This window comes from Urocitellus parryii, chromosome 3 (genome assembly GCF_045843805.1).
Source record: "Urocitellus parryii isolate mUroPar1 chromosome 3, mUroPar1.hap1, whole genome shotgun sequence".
Lineage (NCBI taxonomy): Eukaryota > Metazoa > Chordata > Mammalia > Rodentia > Sciuridae > Urocitellus > Urocitellus parryii.
The window spans coordinates 92,917,447-92,936,167 of NC_135533.1; the positions used below are offsets into that span (position 1 = coordinate 92,917,447).

General features: G+C 47.0%; 1 protein-coding gene across 2 annotated transcripts in view; it reads left to right on the forward strand.

The window, feature by feature from the left end:
• The window catches only part of Eepd1 (endonuclease/exonuclease/phosphatase family domain containing 1), a 115,178-nt gene that overhangs the window by 87,380 nt on the left and 9,077 nt on the right, over window positions 1-18,721 (forward strand). For both annotated transcript variants that reach the window (XM_026387624.2, XM_026387626.2), the window contains exons 4-6: window positions 9,885-9,995; window positions 15,244-15,378; window positions 17,764-17,902. In XM_026387624.2, coding sequence (XP_026243409.2) covers window positions 9,885-9,995; window positions 15,244-15,378; window positions 17,764-17,902 — 385 coding nt within the window. The remainder of the gene's footprint in view (window positions 1-9,884; window positions 9,996-15,243; window positions 15,379-17,763; window positions 17,903-18,721) is intronic.

Sequence of the window (18,721 nt, forward strand, 5' to 3'; positions counted from 1 at the left end):
ACCTTGCTTCATGAAGTCTCCAACTCCCTCTCACTCTTTGATTTAGAACTGCCCTTGCCAAAAAAAAAAAAAAAAAAAAAAAAGTTTTAGTTGTCCTTAAGGTTTTCTCTTTTGGTCCTCCCTTTGCTTTTTGTAACCATCCTATTCAGAACTTGTATGATCGATGTCTTTGGGAACGAGGTTCACAGCCAGCAGCCACCAGTAACAGGAGGACCTGTGGGTGCCACTTCCCTTGGTTCTGTAGAAGCAACCAATAATTAGCCGACTTGGGGACTGAGGAAATGGCTCCTTGTTTGCTTTTTGTCTTCCTCTGTGTGATAAGAGTGCTTAAACAAGGGGGAGCACTCATCCAGAATTCCTTTCTGGTGCTGGTGGAAAGAGCATGCTGAGGAGCTGCCCCAGAGGTGGCCCACAGTGAAGAAGGAGCTGGAAGCCTGTGGCTTCTCGGGCCAAAGAAGGATGGGGCCTGAGCTTTTAAAGCAGTGGTCCCTTACGTGCTATGAACCCTGAGCCATGTAGACGGGAATAGGCATAGGCTCCAGTCCTCGACCCTACCGGGGAGAAGTCTGTCCATGTGCTGACCTCCCTGTGAGAGCCATCGTGGGGGTGCGTGACTTAGGCATTAGTGACAAAACTGAACACCAGGGCAGTGATGGAGCAGGTTTTAGCTCCAGCAACCTACAGGTTGGAATGTGTGGTGCACTCACACTCGCACACCCTCCCACCACACAAGCCCGCCCGTGTCATTGGTGACCTCTGAGAGTGCGTTTGCATGTTAGAGTGGACCAAACCTGAGTGGTTTTCGTCCTAGGTGGCCCACACATTGGCACTCGCTGGCTGTGGCTGACTAGCCATGTTACCCTTTTTGTCCCAGTTTCCTCAGGTGCCAAGTGGGCGTGTCAGGGCCTACCTCAGAGTTGCCGTCAGGACTGCACGTGAATGTGTGGAAGTGCCTGCCACGTGTTTGGCACCTCACGAAGGCCAGTCCCCTTTCCCTCCTCAGTCCGCCTCCCTCAGTCTATTTTTGTTTAATTTTTTGTTTGTTCTTTTTAGTTCCATGTGACAGTAGAATGTATTTTGACGTATTATACATACATGGGTGGAGGGGACCCTGAGGAAGGCTGGTGTAGGCTTTGAGGGGCCCTGGTTTTGGAGTTCTGAGCCTTTGGAAAGTTGATCCAGTGTCTTATAAATGCCATCAGCTTCTTCATGGAGTTCACAGGGCAACCATCACGGAGGAGGAGGGAGAAAGGAGTTCTAACGTTTATGAGAATCTTGTCTGTCCCCTCCGCTTGCCCTCTTTTCTCCACCCTCTCCTCCCAGAGTTCTAGAATGATACTATCTTAGAACTGGAGGGGGCCTTGGATGAGGTCATCACCTTTCTCCCTTCACTTTACCGATGGGGAGACCGAGGCCCAGTGGTGTTCGGGGATGTCCCCAGGGTCCCGGAGCTCCTCCTTGCTCTTCTCCTTTCATTCCATAACGTGGCCCTCTGAGGAAGCTGCTGAAGCTACAAGGAAACAAGCCCAGTTTTTCTTTCTCCAGTGAAAAAGGCGAGTGACTCACTGGGACTCTGAGTAGCGAGGATGAATGGCCTCCACTTCTCCCTCCTTGGGCTCCTGGACTTCTGGGCATGGCTCCTGGAGGAGGCATTGTTGTGTGATGGCTTCAGAGTGGCGCAGGAGCCCCAAGGCGCCTTGCTCTCGTTCTCACTTTGGACCAAGCTGCCCTCCCCACCCCCTCTAGGATGTGTTGAGGGTCTCCCTAAGTTGTTTGCATTTGAGCAAAGGTGGCTGCGCCTGGTCCTGGCTCTGTGGAAACACAGCTCTTCTCGGAAGCACTTAAGCCAGTGAGCAGTCTTCTTGCTCCATAAGGTTGATGGGGGGAGGGGCGTGTAGCTCAGTCGCAGAGCACATGCTTGGCATGCTCAAGGCTCTGGGTTCCAGCGCCAAACAAGTAGAGAGAAAGAGAGAAAAGACTGAGGGAGGAAGGGGGTTGGAATGCTCTGCTTTTGCTTCACATTGTGTTGGCGTTCTGTGCGGAGCCCCATCTCTGTGTCGGGGCCTTTAAGGCTGACAAGCAGAACTGGGAAAAGTATACACAGCCTTGCAAAACATGGACATGTTGGTATTTTAAATATCTTGGGAACACTTTGTAATCAGCTTACTTGTTATATGTAGGCGGCCAATCACGGTTATTATTTAATTTACAGTAAATAAATGACTAGACTTTTACATTGTTCAGTTTTCTCAGAGAGTACATGGTCACTTCTTTTTATTTATTTATTTATTTTGGTACAAGGGATTAAACCCGGTGCATTTTACCTCTGAGCTACATCCCAGTCCTTTTTTTTTTTTTTTTAATTTTTTTATTCTGAGGAGACAGGGTCTCACCTGAGCTGTTACATTCCTTAAGTTGCTGAGTGTCTCCCTAAGTTGCTGAGGGTGGCCTTGAACTTCTGATCCTCCTGCCTCACATTCCGGAGTGGCTGGAATTGCAAGCATGTGCCACCATGCTTGCATGGACACTTTTTGTTGTATGATGGCTTCAGAGTGGCCCAGGAGCCCCAAGGTACCTTGCTTTCATTCCCACTTGGGACCAAGCTGCCCTCCCCACTTCTGGTATGTGTACCTATGTTTGCATTTGAGCAAAGGTGGCTGCACCTGGTCCTGGCTCTGTGGAAACACAGCTCTTCTCTGAAGCATTTAAGCCAGTGAGCAGTCTTCATGCTCCATAAGGTTGAGGGAGGGAGTGTGGTGTAGCTCAGTTGCGCACGCGTGCGTGCCTGTGTGTGTGTGTGTGTGTGTGTGTGTATGTGTGTGTGTGATGTAACATTGTTTATCTATTGCTGTTTTTAAATTGGTGCTTTATATACATAAAGGTAGAATTCACTATGTTGTATTCATTAGTGTACGTAGTGTAATTTTGTCTATTTTATTCCATATTCCTCCCTTTTCCTCTCCCTCCTCCCTCCCTGTCAATCTTCTTCCTCTCCTCCACCAACCTTCCCTCTTTTTGTGGGATCTGTCCCCCCACCCCTTTTTCCTTACTTCTCTCTAACTTGAGCATATGGGAGAAAACATTTGACCCTTGACTTTCTGAGTCTGACTTATTTCACTTAGCAGGATGTTCCATCCATTTACTAGCAAATGTCACAGTTTCATTCTTCTTTATAGCCGGGTAAAACTCCATCATCACTCACTTTTTAATGACCTTTAACCATTCCTGACTTGCCCTCCATGTGAGACTCACTGGTTTCTCACATGGGCTGTAACATTCCTAAGCTTGAAGGTCCTGAGGAGGACAATCCCTTATTTAGCATTAACACTTCTAAACATCTCTCCCCCCCACCCCCCCAGGTCCTATGTATTCAAGTGAAAGTTCAGTCTCTTGACCTTGCATGACTGAAGACAGGGCTGCTTCTCTTTGTGATGGCAATATATCTTTATAAGGAAAACTCACCTGGGCTTCTTTATCCACCAAAAATAGACTGTGTTTTTAGTAGCCACCACGGGGAGCAGGGAGGAAATTGGTCGTTAACATATGGGAAACTCATTGTCAAAGGGAAGTCACGTCCAGAATCAGGAAAGCAAGTGAAACACCAACCCAGGGAAGCAACTTCATCTGGGAATTTGACTTCACCCCAAGAGTTCAAAGTGAAAACATACCCTCCCCACCCATCCAGGAAGCAGGATAAAGTGGCCATTTGGTGTGGTCTTTAAAATGCCTACCAGGGCTTCTGATGTTCTGTCTCCAATTAACAGTGCAGTCTCTGTTAGCAGCTCATCTTTGCAAATTGCTCACAGAGCCTGGGTTTGGTTTTAATGTGACTGGAAAGGGAAGTTTAAAGGGCATCTGAGCCTGGTGGTTAGTGGATAACCACCCCAGTGAAGTTGGAACACCTTTTTATTTTCATTTCCCCATCAGAGATGGGTTATTCTTTGCAAAAAGTAGGAAGAATTCAAAGTAAAGAAAAAAAGTCAAAAGTCCACGGGCACACACACACACACACACACACAAAAAAAAATCCGCTGATTTTAATCTCTAGAGCCCTTTTGTCACTGCAGAGATAAACTGTCAGCTGATTCAGGGCAGACCCAGGATGCAGGAAGTTCTGAGGTCATGACCAAAGTAGTTTTGTTTTTAGGAGTAGGCATTTCCAAGTGCCAGCACATGGGCACCTTCTTTGAGGCTCCTTGTTGCCAAACCCAGAGGTGGGGTGTGGTCCAGAGATCATCAGTCACTTTTTGATCTCTGGTTGGTTGTGTTAGTCAGGTTTCCATTACTGTGACAAAATAACTAAGATTGTTAACTTTTAGGGAGGAAAGGTTTCTTTTGGCTTACTGTTTCAAAGGTATCTTGGCCCATTATCTTTGGACCTATAGCAATATAGTCCATCATGGCAGGAAGCCTGTGGTTAGAAGCTGTTCAATTCATAGTGACTGGGAAGCAAAGGGAGAAAGAAGGGGCCATGATCCTAATGTCCATTTCAAGAACACACCCTCAATGACCTAACTTTCTCCCAGTAGGCCCACATCTTAAAGATTCCACCACCTCCCCATACACCATTAGCTAGGGATCAAGCCTATGGGGGACATTTTATATCCAAGTGTTAGTACTGGTCAACCTCTGACAAGCTGGTTGTGGGGTAGGTGCCAAAGAATAAGAGTTTTACCCCTACCCCAGCCCCACATTTGGTCTGACTCCAGAGAAACAAGTCAAGTTCGTGGTAGTTCTTGTAACTTATTTTGGGAGAGAGAAGCAAAAGTGGAATTCCCAAGGAACAATTTTCCCATTGAATTATTCACTCATCAAATAGCCATTGCATGCCTATTGTGCACCCACGTCCACCAGGGGCATGTTATCTCCTAGGATTATCCACAAAGAGCCATAAGTCAGATGCTTTCAAAGTGTGGGCTGTGAAAGCTAAAGGGTATTCGTTTTGAATAATAAAACTATCTTTCAAAATCACAGGTATTAAGAACTAGGAAGGCGGAGCTCCAAATGAACAATTCTCTGCTTGTCTGAGCTTCTCAAACTTGTTTAGGATTGCTTAGGGAACTTGTACCAAGTATACATCTTGGCAGTAACCTCAGAAATTGAGTCAGTCAATCAGGTATAATAGGATCCGCTAATCCATCCACTGTTTTAAAATCAAGAGCCAGCTTAATTCTGATAGAGAGAGGCAATAAGTTAGCCACAGGTTTGAGAAGCACAAGTAGGGCTGTGGCCATTTTCAGGATGTATAGATCAGAATTACCCGAGAGACTGCCATCCCAGCCATTTCGACCTTTCTGCCCTGGCGAGCCACTTGTACCCATAAGAGTATTATTTTCTTCTGGTTATGTGAGTGAAACAGAAAATTTGACAACCAGCTGATCACAATAAAATGGTTTAAGACAAAGAGTTCAGATTGGGAGCTCTCAGAGGATGGTTTTGTTTTCCTTTGAAATGTTTGGGAGAAGGGATCTAAGGATTCAGTAGAGGTGGGCTGGCTGGCCCCAACCCCTTAGAACCTGCCCTGCTCTACCTTTTACCTCCGCATGGACAGGAGGTGATGCAGCCCATAGCAGAGCTACTCTCAGAACCCCCCTCAGACTTATCAGCTGTGTAATCTTGACTTGAAGCCCATGCTTGCACTTAACCTTTCTGTGCAGCACTCTGCTCATGAATAGCTGGTAACTATGGACCATGAGAGCCAGGAGAGATGATATGCTCAATAGCATCTGCCTCAGGGCCTACCAACAGAAAGGCTCTCCAGAAGACTTCTGGAAGCTTCACAAGCTCATAAATTCCCCCAGGGGCTCCTGTGAACCTGCAGACCCTGATGTGTCTAGTCTCCCGCAGGCTTGGAGTTTACATTTCTAGCAGGCTCTCTGGTAAGGTCTTTGCTGCTTGGTCCATGGACCACACCTTAAGTAGCAAGGAACTAAAACACACTTCCCTCTTTGGGTTTGCTGTGAACTGTTAGTACAAACAGTAACTCAGTTAAGAAACTGGAAGGTTTTTTTCCCAGTCCTAGAAATAGAAGAAAGTACCTACCTCTTACTCAATTCTAATCAAGGAAATTAGGGCATAGAAAGCTTTTAGGCATCAGCACTTACCTTCCTGGTCTCTTAAGTTATTAGTTGTTCCTAGTAATAGGTCTCTGATGTGGACTGAGAGAGAGTATCAAGAGCAAGGCTCCAGATGTGCAAAATTAAGATGGCCCAGAGGGTCAGGGATTTTGTCTTCTTGGAGTTTCTAGAGTTTAGCAGTGAGCAATATAGTATGGGATACAAAATAAAGAAAAATGTAGTGTCTTTCATCCATTATGTTTTAGTCACTTTTTTCACTGCTGCAACTAAAAGACCCCACCAGAACAACTGTAGAGGAGGAAAGGTTTATTTAGGGGCTACGGTTTCAGAGGTCTCAGTCCACAGACAACAGGCTCCATTCTTTGGAGATAAAGGTGAGGCCAAACTTCACAAGAAGAGTGTGGTGGAGGGAAGCAGCTTCATTGGTGGTCAGGAAGCAGAGACAGACTCCACTGGCCAGATACGAATATATACTCCAACACCATGCCCCAATTCCCACCTCCTCTAGCCACACCCCACCACTTCAGTTACCCCTCAGTTAATCCCTACCAGGGGATTAAATCACCGATTCGGTTAAGACTCTCTCAACCCAATCATTTCTCCTCTGAACCTTCCTGCATCATCTTACATGTGAGCTTTTGGGGGACACCTCACATCCAAACCGTAACACATTATATCAACTTTTTAACTTCAGAATCATCTGGCAAGACTGTTACATGCCGATAGCTGAGTCCCACCCCAGTCTTTAAGTAGATCTGGGATGGGGCCTACTTAAAGAATTTACATCTTTAACAAGTGCCCCCATGACACAGTGATCTCGCATTGGCTAGTCCAACCTCATCTTTGAGAGCGGTGAGAGTTGGCCTGGGCCACCTCTTTCCCATCAAAGTGGTGTTGCCAGGAAGGGGAGTAAGTTTGGCCTATGATCAGGTATTTGAATGTCCTCCCGGGGGGGGTTAGGAGAGATTAGATTTCTCAGCAAGAAGAACCATTCTGTTGGCACTGCTGGCTGTCTATAGACAGTGTGTCCCATACAACAGTGTTCCCAGAGGCAGGGGCTCTCTAACCTACCTGGTTGGCTAATCATCCCAGTGGGACTTTTTTTTTTTTCTGGTGCATATTATAAAGAACAGTGGGTTTTGTTGTGGTATACTTATCTATGCATGCAGCAATTCTATCAGTTCTACTTCCCAGTACCTTCCTTTGCCCACCCCTCTCCCCTTCCCCCTGATGGTGGGGCTTTTTAAAAATAAAGCCTCCCCGTGTGTCTTCAGATTCAGATGAGCAGTCAGGCTCAGGACCTCTTGTGAAGAGAATGGTAGAGCACCAGGTGGCAATGGAATGCTGCTGCCCTTCTTAATGATTCTTGGAGTCATTTCTGCTGGTCACCCAGCAAGCACGGAAATCAAATCCTTTGTAAAGTACGTTTCCTCACTGGATTCCTAAAGTTATAGTACCTAATTCTGGCTGTGTTTTCCAGTGTTTCATTCCCCAACAGAGAATGGCTTCCAGCCAGGAGCGTCCAGCCAAGGAGATTCATCTAGGGTGCCCCCCTGAACCCCAGTCAGGAATGACGCTGTCCACAGCCACTCTGCACCAGACATTCTTGAGAGTGAAACTTGTGATAAAAGACATAGATGACCAAATTCCAAAGAGGACATTCCCCAGATACTCAGTAAGCGTAGAGCTTAAAGCCTGCAAAGAGATTAAAATTGAGGTAGCAGTTAAAAGACCTTTTATTTTTCATGCACAGATGTGAAGACTAGTCTCCCATCAAGTTTTCTAATTCACCAGCATTTAAATGAGTGTCATGCCTGTACCAGGTGTGGTATATAAAAGGTGACCAGGCACAGTCCCTGCCCTGATGGAGTCTACTGTTGGAGAAGGCAGATACTAAATGACTCACGAGGAAAGCAGCTCTGTCTAAAGCAGACCTCCCAGCATGCTCCCTCCCCTTGCCCATTTTCATTTTCTTCATGGCGCTTATTACTGGGGCAGTGACTGGCCAAGTCCTTGCTTATGCCTCGTAGTCCTTCTTACAGAGTAGAAAATGTGGGCACAAAGACCAGATCTTTAGACCTTGGCCTCATCCAGCCCCCGGCACCCAGCAGAGTGTGAGAGCAGGTCTCTGCAGCTGAGGCCCAGAGGGGACTGCCAGGAGGCTGATAGCCAATGGCTATCACTAGCACTGCCAAAATCTAGGATGGATACCTACGAGGGCCCTGGACAGCCACAGTGATTCTCAAACCTCAGCTTATATAAAGATCACCTAGAGGGCTTGTTACCACAGGGACTGCTAGGCCCCCACCCTGGAATTTCTAGTCCAAAATATCTAGGATGAGGCCAGAGAGCTTACAGCAAGTTCCCAGGTGATGCTGATGCTACCAGTCCCAGGACCACACTACAGTGTGGCCCCTTCCTACCTGGTGGATAGAAGGAAATAGATTAGATGGCAGAGAGGCAGGAAGGCTCCTTAGAAATCACACCAGAGTTCAGGGGAGAGGAGATGGGCTCAGAAAGGGGACTGTAGACCCAGGGGGAGCACCACAGTCAGATGCAAGTAGAATCCCACACTCTGTGAGGGATAGGACACAAGGGAGGAGAGGGACGAATCAGAGCAGTGGGGAGTGTGGGAGTACCATGAATAGAGGGGGGCAAAAGTTGGGGAGGGGACAGAGGTGTCCCTTTGGGACCTGCTGTTTAGAAGTTCTGAGGAGACCTTCAGATGGAAATGTTAAAGGGGACGTTGGAAGTACAGTTCAAAACTTAGGGAAAGCTGAACCACAGCTGTAGATTTGGGGTCTTTAAGATAGAGGTGTAAGCTGATTCAGGGTCAGGATACATGAGCTTGATGAAGAGCAGCTCATTGGAGCAAGAGCTCAGAAGGAAGGTAGGAGATACCATCACTTGTAGGGCGTGCAGAGAAGGATGTGAATGGAGTGTTCAGAGATGTCAAGGGACAAGAAAGTGTCTGCCACCAGGGAGGGGCAATATCTCAAAAACTGTGTCCCAATCTGACAGATTCCAGGGCCCCCTCAAATGAACCAGCCTCAAGAGAATGTATCAGAGGAGCTGGTCTAGCTGCTGTGAAGTCGGTAGTTTTCCTCATCCCACTTTGTAAAAAAATAAAATTTTACTTTGCCTCAGTGATAAAGGTCACTTTATGGTTCGCACGCCAATCTCAAAATAAAAAATAAAATGGGCTGGGGAATATAGCTCAGTGATAGAGCACCCTTGGGTTCAATCTCCAGTGCCAGGGGGAAAAAAAAGAAAAGAAAACCAAGGTGAACAATATGGTGGTTCATGATTAAGCTGAGGGTCATTTGTTGCCCTCTCTAAGCTAATTCTGGGGAGAAAAGACACCATGTAGTTATCTTTTTTCCCTTTTGGATTTTACCCTGATCTAGACCTTCCTGGCGACCTTGAATCCACTGGGTTTGCAAGCATAAAAAGGATTCTCACAGCTCTTTCTGAACTGTTTAGGCAAGAATTAAGGTTACAGCAAGAATCGATTTCTGTGAACAGAGTCTCCAGGTGATAATTTGGAGTTTCACAGGTGGATGGTTTGCTTTTTCATATGTGATGCTTATTTAGTTGTCTGCATCTTTGTGAACTCTGGGATTTGTTTTGTTAACTTTTTATTTATTTATTTTTCTGTTGATAGGTAACACCGTGAACCCTGATCTTTGAGAATACAGAGATGAAGTTTAACAAGTCTCTGAATGATTTGTGGTTATTCAGAATCACAGCATCCTGCCCCCAGGCTGCCGCTGTGAGCACTCACTAATTTCTGCTCTGTCTTTGCAGTTCTGTGCGGAGCTAAACCAGCCCATCCTGCCCAACATCCGCAAGTGGAAGGGGCCTCGGGGCTGCTGGAAGTCTGTTGTTGCTGAGAAGCCCTCAAGTCCACTCCAGAAGGTACCCTCACCTGTAAAACCTGGCCTTTGTTTTCACTTTATGGAAACCTACTTTTTTCTCCAAAGATGTTTGAAGATTTCCTTTGCCAGTAGGAAGATTTTCCTTTTCCTTTGATGCAATTTCTAGTTGTTAATGGACCTTTATTTATTTATATGTGGTGCTGAGAATTGAACCCAGTACCTCACACATGCTAAGCAAGTACCACTGAGCCACAACCTCAGCCCCATCTTTTTTTTTTTTTTTTAAGGATAGAATTTTTTTATTCTAATTAGTTATACATGACAGCAGAATGCATTTCAATTCATTGTACACAAATGGAACACAACTTTTCATTTCTCCGATTGTACACGATATAGAGTCACATCATTCATGCAATCATACATGTGCCCATGTTATTCCACCATCTTTCTTACCCACATACCCTCTCTCCTCCCCTCAATCACCTCTGTTCAATTCAAAGTTCCGCCATACTTCCTATGCTCCCTCCCCCATATGGATCAACATCTACTTATCAGAGAAAACATTTGGCTTTGTTTTTTTTTGGAATTGACTTACTTTGCTTAGCATGATATTCTCCATCCATTTACCTGCTAATGTCAATGTTTTATTCTCTTTTAATGCTGAGTAATATTCCATTGTGTGTATATGCCACAGTTTCTTTATCCATTCATCCATTGAAGGGCATCTAGGTTGCTTCCACAGTTTAGCTATTGTGAACTGAGCTGCTATAAACATGGGTGTGGCTACGTCACTGTAGTATACTGATTTTACTACTAATTTTAAGTCCTTTTGTAAGGGTCCGGCGAAGCGTCGGAGGAAGAGACCACAAGAGACTGGCTTCATGCAATAAGCAGGAGGGAGTTTATTGAGGATCCAATTCAGCGCGCTGAGGCCCCAGGCCAGCTCGCTCAAAAAGCTAGAGCAGCCCAGAGCCCAGAGCAGAGGTCAAGCAGAGCTTAAGTACATTTTTTGGGGAGGGCGGGGGGCTTTGCATACATCAGAACAAATCATCATGAGGCGCAGGAAAATTGAACAACAACTCTGAGACATGATTAGTACATTCATTGGCAGGAACAGATTGGACGGGGGTGATTGGTCACTTCTAAGCGGGGTACACATTCAAACTGATTGGTTTTGGGCCTAAATGCCTACGTGACATACTGCACAGAGTCCCAGGTTATTAGACAACCAGGGAGTCAGTGGGAATATTTACTGGGCAGTTCCAGTATTGTCCTAACAGAGGATTTTAACAATACCTGGTCCTTCACTTTTTAACTCAGGCCCTGCAGCTTGGAAACTTTACAATGCCCGGTCTTTTGCACTTTAACTCAGGCTTTGCAGTTTAGAACCAGCTTAGAAATTTTACCCTTACACTTTGGATATGAACAAAGAAGTGGTATAACTGGGTCAAATGGTTTGTTTCATTTCAGGTTTTCTGAGGAATCTCTATACTGTTTTCCAGAGTGGTTGGGCCAATTTGTAGTCCCACCAGCAATGTCTCAATGTACCTTTTTCCCCATACCCTCACCCACATTTATTTTTTTTAATGTTTTTTTTTTTTTTTTTTTTTTTTAGAGAGAGAGAGAGATTTTAATGTTTTTATTTTTAGTTTTCGGCAGACACAACATCTTTGTTTGTATGTGGTGCTGAGGATCGAACCCGGGCCACGCACACATGCCAGGCGAGCGCGCTACCTCTTGAGCCACATCCCCAGCCCTCCCACACTTATTGTTGGTAGTATCCTTGCCATTCTGACTGGCATGAGATGAAATCTTAGAGTAGTTTTGATTTGCATTTCTCTAATTACTAGAGATGTTGAACATTTTTTCATATATTTGTTGATAAATTGTATATCATCTTCTGAGTAGTGTCTGTTCACTTTGCCATTCATTTCTCATGCCCTGGTTCTCATTTTATGTTCAGATCAGGAATGGTCTCCTTCCCAGATGGAAATGGGAGGTTAGAATTTAGGGAGGAAAAACCCTGCCCCGGACCAAGGCAGCAAATGAGTGTTTCTGTCCATTGCCCTTATAATCCCTTGCCACCATTCCTCTGCCACGTCTGTGGAGAGCCCATTATTCATTGACTGAAAACTTGAGATTCACCTTAGTTCATACATGAAGTATTTGCTTTCAGTAGTGGGAATTATGAACATAGAAATGCTTTATTGAAATCTTTTGCAGATTTTTTACTTTTTATCAGTAACATTCAATAATTATGGATAAATCTCTGTCTATAGACATTTTTGTTCTTACATATTATATTCAAGCCCACATTTATTCACCTTGAAATGATTAGCATCAGTGGGGTATTAGATTTTCAAAAAGATTCCTGATAATTACTCATGATTTGAGAAACATATGTTTAATAATTCTCCCATAAATGTAGATGTTTCTTTTTGTCACTGGTATACCTAGTGTGCTTACAAACACATGTGAATTGCACTTGTGTGATTGATATTTACAACTTGGGCTCTTAAATCCTAAAGGTATTCTGGATTGAAAGTGTCTAGCCATTTATTTTTATTGGTCATAAGCTCTATTTATTGCTATTGAAAATAGGCCCCTATTCTTTACAGCTACCACTAAAAAAAATGCACCAAAGTTTCATTTCTCTGGGCTCAACATGGGGTGGAAACAGCAGCTGACCATGAGTCAGTGCTCTTCCCAGCAGGCCGACATGCAGCTGGAGTGGTATGCATCTAGTCCCAATGGCCTTAGCCCAGGGTTCTCCCCTCTGTTCACACAGGAGTGATAAGAACTCCATCTGTTTCCTTTCAAAATAGCACTTTACATGTATGTAGGTGTTTGGGGGTTCATGAGGCTCTTTGAGTCCATTCCACACACTTTCTTCATTCACTTAACAGCTCGCTCATGAAAGGTGAGTTACTCTGTGCAGGGCCCTGTGTTCTGTGCCATATGTACATTGGTGAGAAAAACAGACCCAGAGACCCAGCTCTGTCCATGTTTACTCTTTACAGAACCTAATAATGATCCCAGCCCTTCCTTCAGGAAGCTCACAGTCTGTTGGAAGGACAAGACAGGCATCCTGCTCCAAGTGGGAGAGTCAAGGCCTTTGAGCAACAGAATGCAGTTGCAGAAAGAACTGAGTTCCAGCCACTTAGCTCTCTCTGTCTCGATTCCTTCAACTGTACAATGGGAGCAATAGCCTCTTTCTTAGCCCACAGCATGAGACCCGGTTCTTAAAAGATAGCGTACACTGGAACTTTAGAATGCCTCAGTAGCAGAGCACAGGCCAGGTCCCAGGGATGTGAATGCCCAATAGTAGACTAAGAGCGGTGCCTGTTGTGAGCTGCAGCTACAGGTGCAGTATCAGGTCTAGCCAGTCATGGAGTATTGTTGGCCAGAATGGTCTAGTCCCCCAGATTCATTTTCATGTGAAATTTATTGAATTTTAAGTATGAACAGATAATCCAAAAGGATGTTTTAAAATGTGCGACTAAATGAGTCCAACAAAATATACCTGCAGGTCATGAATGAACAGTCTCTAGACAAGTGTGAGAAAGTCGTAGCAGCAGCTGCCAGATCTCCAAAGTCCAAAATATGTCCAGGTGTCTTCTGCTCAGTTCTCTCCAGTCCTTGCCTCGTAGCTGGAGGGGCAGTTTACACATGAGAAAGTAGAGACCTCAGAAGAAACAATTTGCCCCCAAGCCAGTGTATCACCAGGTAGTCAGGTGGTAGTCAGACTTGAGCCCGGTGAGCTACCTTTGTGGGAAAATCTGTGCTCCTCCATGGCTGTTCTCAGCCACCTGGATCAGGGAGTTGGTAAAGGCACCCAGGAAGGGTCAAAAGTCACTGGTAGAGAGAGTAGTGTGTATAGAAACGTGGGGGTAGGAAAGGCCCAGGGCTGCTGGGATCACATTGAGTAGGTGTGAGAGGTAGTATTGAACAGGAAGGTGCAGAGTCCCCCATAAGGGCACCAGGGATCCCTGGAAGTTTTCAGGCCGGGGGGTTTCCTTTGGCTGCACGGCTGGAAGAATAGTTTATGGGGAGACGGGCTTATCCGCAAAGCCAACAGGGTGATGGTATTGACCCCGCTCTACACCTGAGGAAACGGAGGCTTAGACCAGCAGAGTGGCTCACCTGGGATGCAGTGGGACTGAGGCCCAGATCTTCAAATTCTCAAACTACTCTTCTCTCCAGAGGGTAGGCAAGGAGATCCTGACAATCTGGAAGTTCCCCTGCTGGGCCCCCTCCTCCCTCCCACCTCCTGAAGCAGGCACATTCGAGTGAGGTGTGGACTCTCAGTGGCTGCCCAGGAAGATGACCGTGCAGGATCACTTCCTCTCCTTTTACAACTTAAAGGAGTAGTGACAAGCATAGCCGGCCTGTCCGATGACACTGATGGCTCCCGGGCCACGGGCACTGAAGAAGTGTCCTGATGACCAACAGAGCCTGCAGAGGCTGGGGTGGGCTGTGCTATGGAGTCAGGCCTTTCTTCTTTCCAGCAATACCCGAGGGGCAGTGGCAGACACAGGCAGATTCAGAGCAGCCTTTCCAACTTCCAGAGGCGGCAGGGGGTTAGCCCCAGACTCTGCCCACAACACCCCAAAATCTGTCTGCCTCACCCACCAGCCTCAGCACCTCTGTCCTAGGCTTCAGACCTCTGTATGCTTCCCTGTTCCTCTGCAGAGGGGCCTGGACCAGTTCCAAACCATCGCAACTGTTAGCTCTGACCTCCGTTGACCCAGCAAATATCCAAGCACTTACTAGGTGCCAGTCCCCATTTGTGGTAAGCAGCAACTAATCAATAAGCCAAACACATCCCTTGCAGTCTTATTTTTGATTCTCAGCATTGCCATTTAGGGCTGTGGGATTAAGAGAAGTTACTTAACCCATCTGAGCAGCAATATCCTCATCTGGCAAATGAGGGTATGAGTTACTGCCTCAAAGCATGTAATGATGTAAAAGATCTCTCTGCCTGGTCAGGATTTCCCCTACCTCCCTCCAGAAGGGAAGAACAGAGGCCACACTGACTGTATGCAAAACTCTGAAATTGGCAGTGTATGAAATTATTTTGAAGAGTGAGCTGTGGCTTTGGTGGTATGCTTTTTGTTACAGAAACAATTCCTGTGTTGTGTGAGTGACCTCCTGGAGCAGGCTGTTGTACTCTCAGTCTATCTGGTCCCTCGGACACCTTTCCCCTGTGCTGGGCTCTTTACCTTGTGCTGGGCTGCACCTTATGGACTTAGAACTGGGCACCAAGACTGTGTCCTTCTTTGCTGCAGGGGGCCGGGTTCTCAGGATTCCTGTGGGATGCCACAGCCAGTGTGGAGCTGAGAGACGCTGCGTCACAGGAGAGCTCGCCCAGCAATGGACATGGGAAGCCCACGGGCCCTAGCCCATACCTCGCGAGGTTCAAGGTACCCTCTTCATGTCATCTGCACAGCCAGCTGCTTGTAAAAAGGAAAACAGAAAGTTTCTTTTATAAAACCAAGCAAGAGGAGCCTTGTGTTCAGCTCTTTGCCTTGATTTGGTTCTCTCAGAGTTGGGTCAATACCTGCTCCTAGGGCTTCCTTGGCAGGTGACTGTGCCCAGTGCATACATGAAAGGGATCTGGAGGGACTCTCAGCCCTGATAACTCGCTGACACCTGGGCAAGGAGGAAGAGAAGCCCTGCCACGCACACCTGCAGTCCCAACTACTCAGAAGGCTGAGGCTGAGGATCTCATGAGCCTGGAAGTTCAAGGCCAACCTAGGGAGACCCCCATCTCAAATAAAAAAAAAAAAAAAATGGAGGAGGAAGGTGATCATATAGCCAGTTCCCAAACCCAACACACCAAAAGCACCTAGGAACATTTTCTTAAAATCACAGATTTTTGAGACCTTATCCCAGTCAGAATTTCTAGAATAGGGCCCGGTATTGTCTATTTTTCAAAAGCACCTTGAGCAGTTCTTCTGCTGCCTGGCACAGGCTACTAAAGCCCTGCATTTGGCAGTGGCTGGGTTGGGGGTTACAGAGCTGCCCTCAGCTGCTTCTCAGGCCTCATATCCTTATTACCAAGGAGAGTTGTCTGGAGGAGATCCATAGGAGCTCTGGGTGGAAGCACCAGAGTAGCCCTGTGGCTGGCATCTCCAGATGCGCCCGGCCCTCAAGGGAGCCTCTGTCTCACAGAGTCAGGGAGCAGCTACACAGATTGGTCCGAGTGGCATCCTGAATCCTCCTGGATGCCCTTGGGAAATACTAATAGACAGCAAAATGCCTAGAAACTGGGCGGCAAGAGGGAAGAGAAGCCAGGAGCTCAGACAGGTCCCCACATGAGCAGTGAATGGAACTTATCTTCATGGTACTTAACTGTGAAACCCCAGGTCAGGCAGAGTGATCCCTCACTATAGAGCCCAGCAAGACCATCCCTTGCTGGGCCTGGAGACTCCCTTCATTCTGTGTGCTCAACAGCAGTTCTGAAGCCTGGGAGCCACCCCTAACCCCAGCCTAGTTTATCTCTGGCCAGAGCCCCCTGTGTTGGGGGTTACAAGGCTACCCATGTCCTCTCACGTTTGTACCTGCAGAAGCGGGGCAGTGCTCACACACCAGAGTATCTGCTGTGGTCCCCATCGGCACCTCTCACTCCCCTGCCTGTGGTATTGATGGCTTTCTGTCTGCACAGACACATCTGCGGTGCTGATGTGTGAGTCAGCCAGATTCGGTCTTTACAACCTCCTAATACCACATGGGGCCACTCTTTTTACTTTGAGTGGCTGTTCTGGCTTTGGCCAAGCAGGGCAGCAGTCAGAACCAGCTAGTGTCATTAAAAGGCAAGCGGTTATTAATAGGCAAATAAGAAAATGCCATGGTGTCGTGATCAGTGGGCCTAAATCCTCTAAAGTGGTACCCTTGCCAGGCACTTGACCTCTTGAATGTGACTTTAGGTCCTATTCTAGGACAGGCTTGTGGTCTGTTACAGAGAGGAACTTATCCCTTCAGGCAGTACATCCCAGCCCTGGCCTCAGGGTGGTTTCTCTGTTAGTCAGGGCCACAGCTGCAAAGCTGTCAGCCCAGATGGGTGGTGGTTACAAACCGGGATCATATCTGCAAAGCAAGACTGTCATACTCCATTCCATGGGGACTCCCCCTACCCCTTCCTTTCTTGTTAGTGTTTAATGTTTGTTGCCATGACAAATGGAAGGGCAGGATTGCCCAACTCTGAGGAGCTGAGCAATACTGTGATGGCCCAGAAGATAAACTGGCCTTATATGTACATGCCTGCCAACCGCAGAAGCTACACAGCGGGGGTGCAGGACTGGGGTGCACATCCTCTGCAGCTCAGCTTCTGTGAGCTTTGGGGGTTCACATGTGTAAAATCGGGTGAAAGTGAACATCAGGACAGAGTGGGCCCCAGAGGGACAAGCATTCAAAGGGGATTGAGTGGGTTATGTGTGGAGTTGGGGAAGAAACAGAACTCACAGTGGATCCTGGCAGGGGAGCCTCCATGTTTGTTCACAACCACTGGCTGAAGGTACCTCCTCTTCTATGGTGACTTAGGAGGAAAAAATAAAACATGACACTTCCAGATAGATCCAATTTTTCAGACTCTAGGGAGGAGTAAGGGTGGGATATTGGAGGGGATGTTGGAGGGTGGACTGGTAAAGCAAAATTGGTCTTGTTCCTGTAGGTCTTGTGCTTTGCACAGTCTCCCGGGGGGTATGAGCTGGCCTGCGTGGCCAGCCGTGTGCGTGGAGCTGTTGTAACTGATGCAGCAGATGTGGGCATCTAAGCCTTTCCCTGTTACCTTGTTCCCTGATGCCCAGGTGGGAAGTAATGACTTGACCCTCGTTAACCTTCACCTGGCAGCGCTGGCCCTCCCCGGGGGAGAGAATCCAAGCAAGAACCACAGTGACGGCCACCGGTTGGCCAGCTTTGCACAGACCCTGCAGGAAACCCTGAAAGGTAGGAAATGGTCTCAGTGACCGGGATCCACTTCTGCAGGACAGGCAGCAGGAGCCTCTGCCAAGCTCTCTCTCTCTCTCTCTCTCTGAAAAGAGCATCACGGACACAGGGGATGAACACACCCCTGTGTCTCATGGAGTCCCACTGACCCAGTGTGTGGTCCCATCTTTGTCTCTGTGGATCTAGGGTGTAGGACCAAGGCATTGGCTTTTTTGGCTTTTCAGCCTTTCTTGGATGGAAAGAATTAGGGGAAACAAATAAAAATATAATACCATCCATCCCTATGGTGACTCATCCTAGGTCCAGCTGCCTCAGACACCCACTCTGGGGTGTAAGTGCAGATCTGTACTCACTCTTGTGGAAGAGTGACAGGAGGTGACGAGGGGAAATGGCACACCCCTGTGAGTGGCAGATTGAGTTTTTTCCCTGATGAGATGCAGATCGTGATCTCAGATCCTTTAAGTCACCATGGGAGTTCAGACACACCACCGAACTGCTTCGAACTCCATCTGGTGAGGGAAGGGATAGTCCTCGCCTCCCAGGAGTATGCAGAAGGGAAGTACAAGAACGGAGGAGGGTTTCAGGATACACAAATTGACTCTAAAACGCCACAAGGTTTAAAGAAGGCTGAAAAGAGCAGGGTCTCAGGAGAAAGAACACCCTTCATCTCCAGCCGCTACCTGCTGACACAGATTTCCTGCATTGGGTTGACCCGAAGGGAAAGTCCACATGGCTGTAAAGATGGCAATAAGTTCAATGTGGCTCGATTTTTCAGAACAGCAGCCTTCTCTCACGGAAGATGTGCAGCTGGAGACTTGG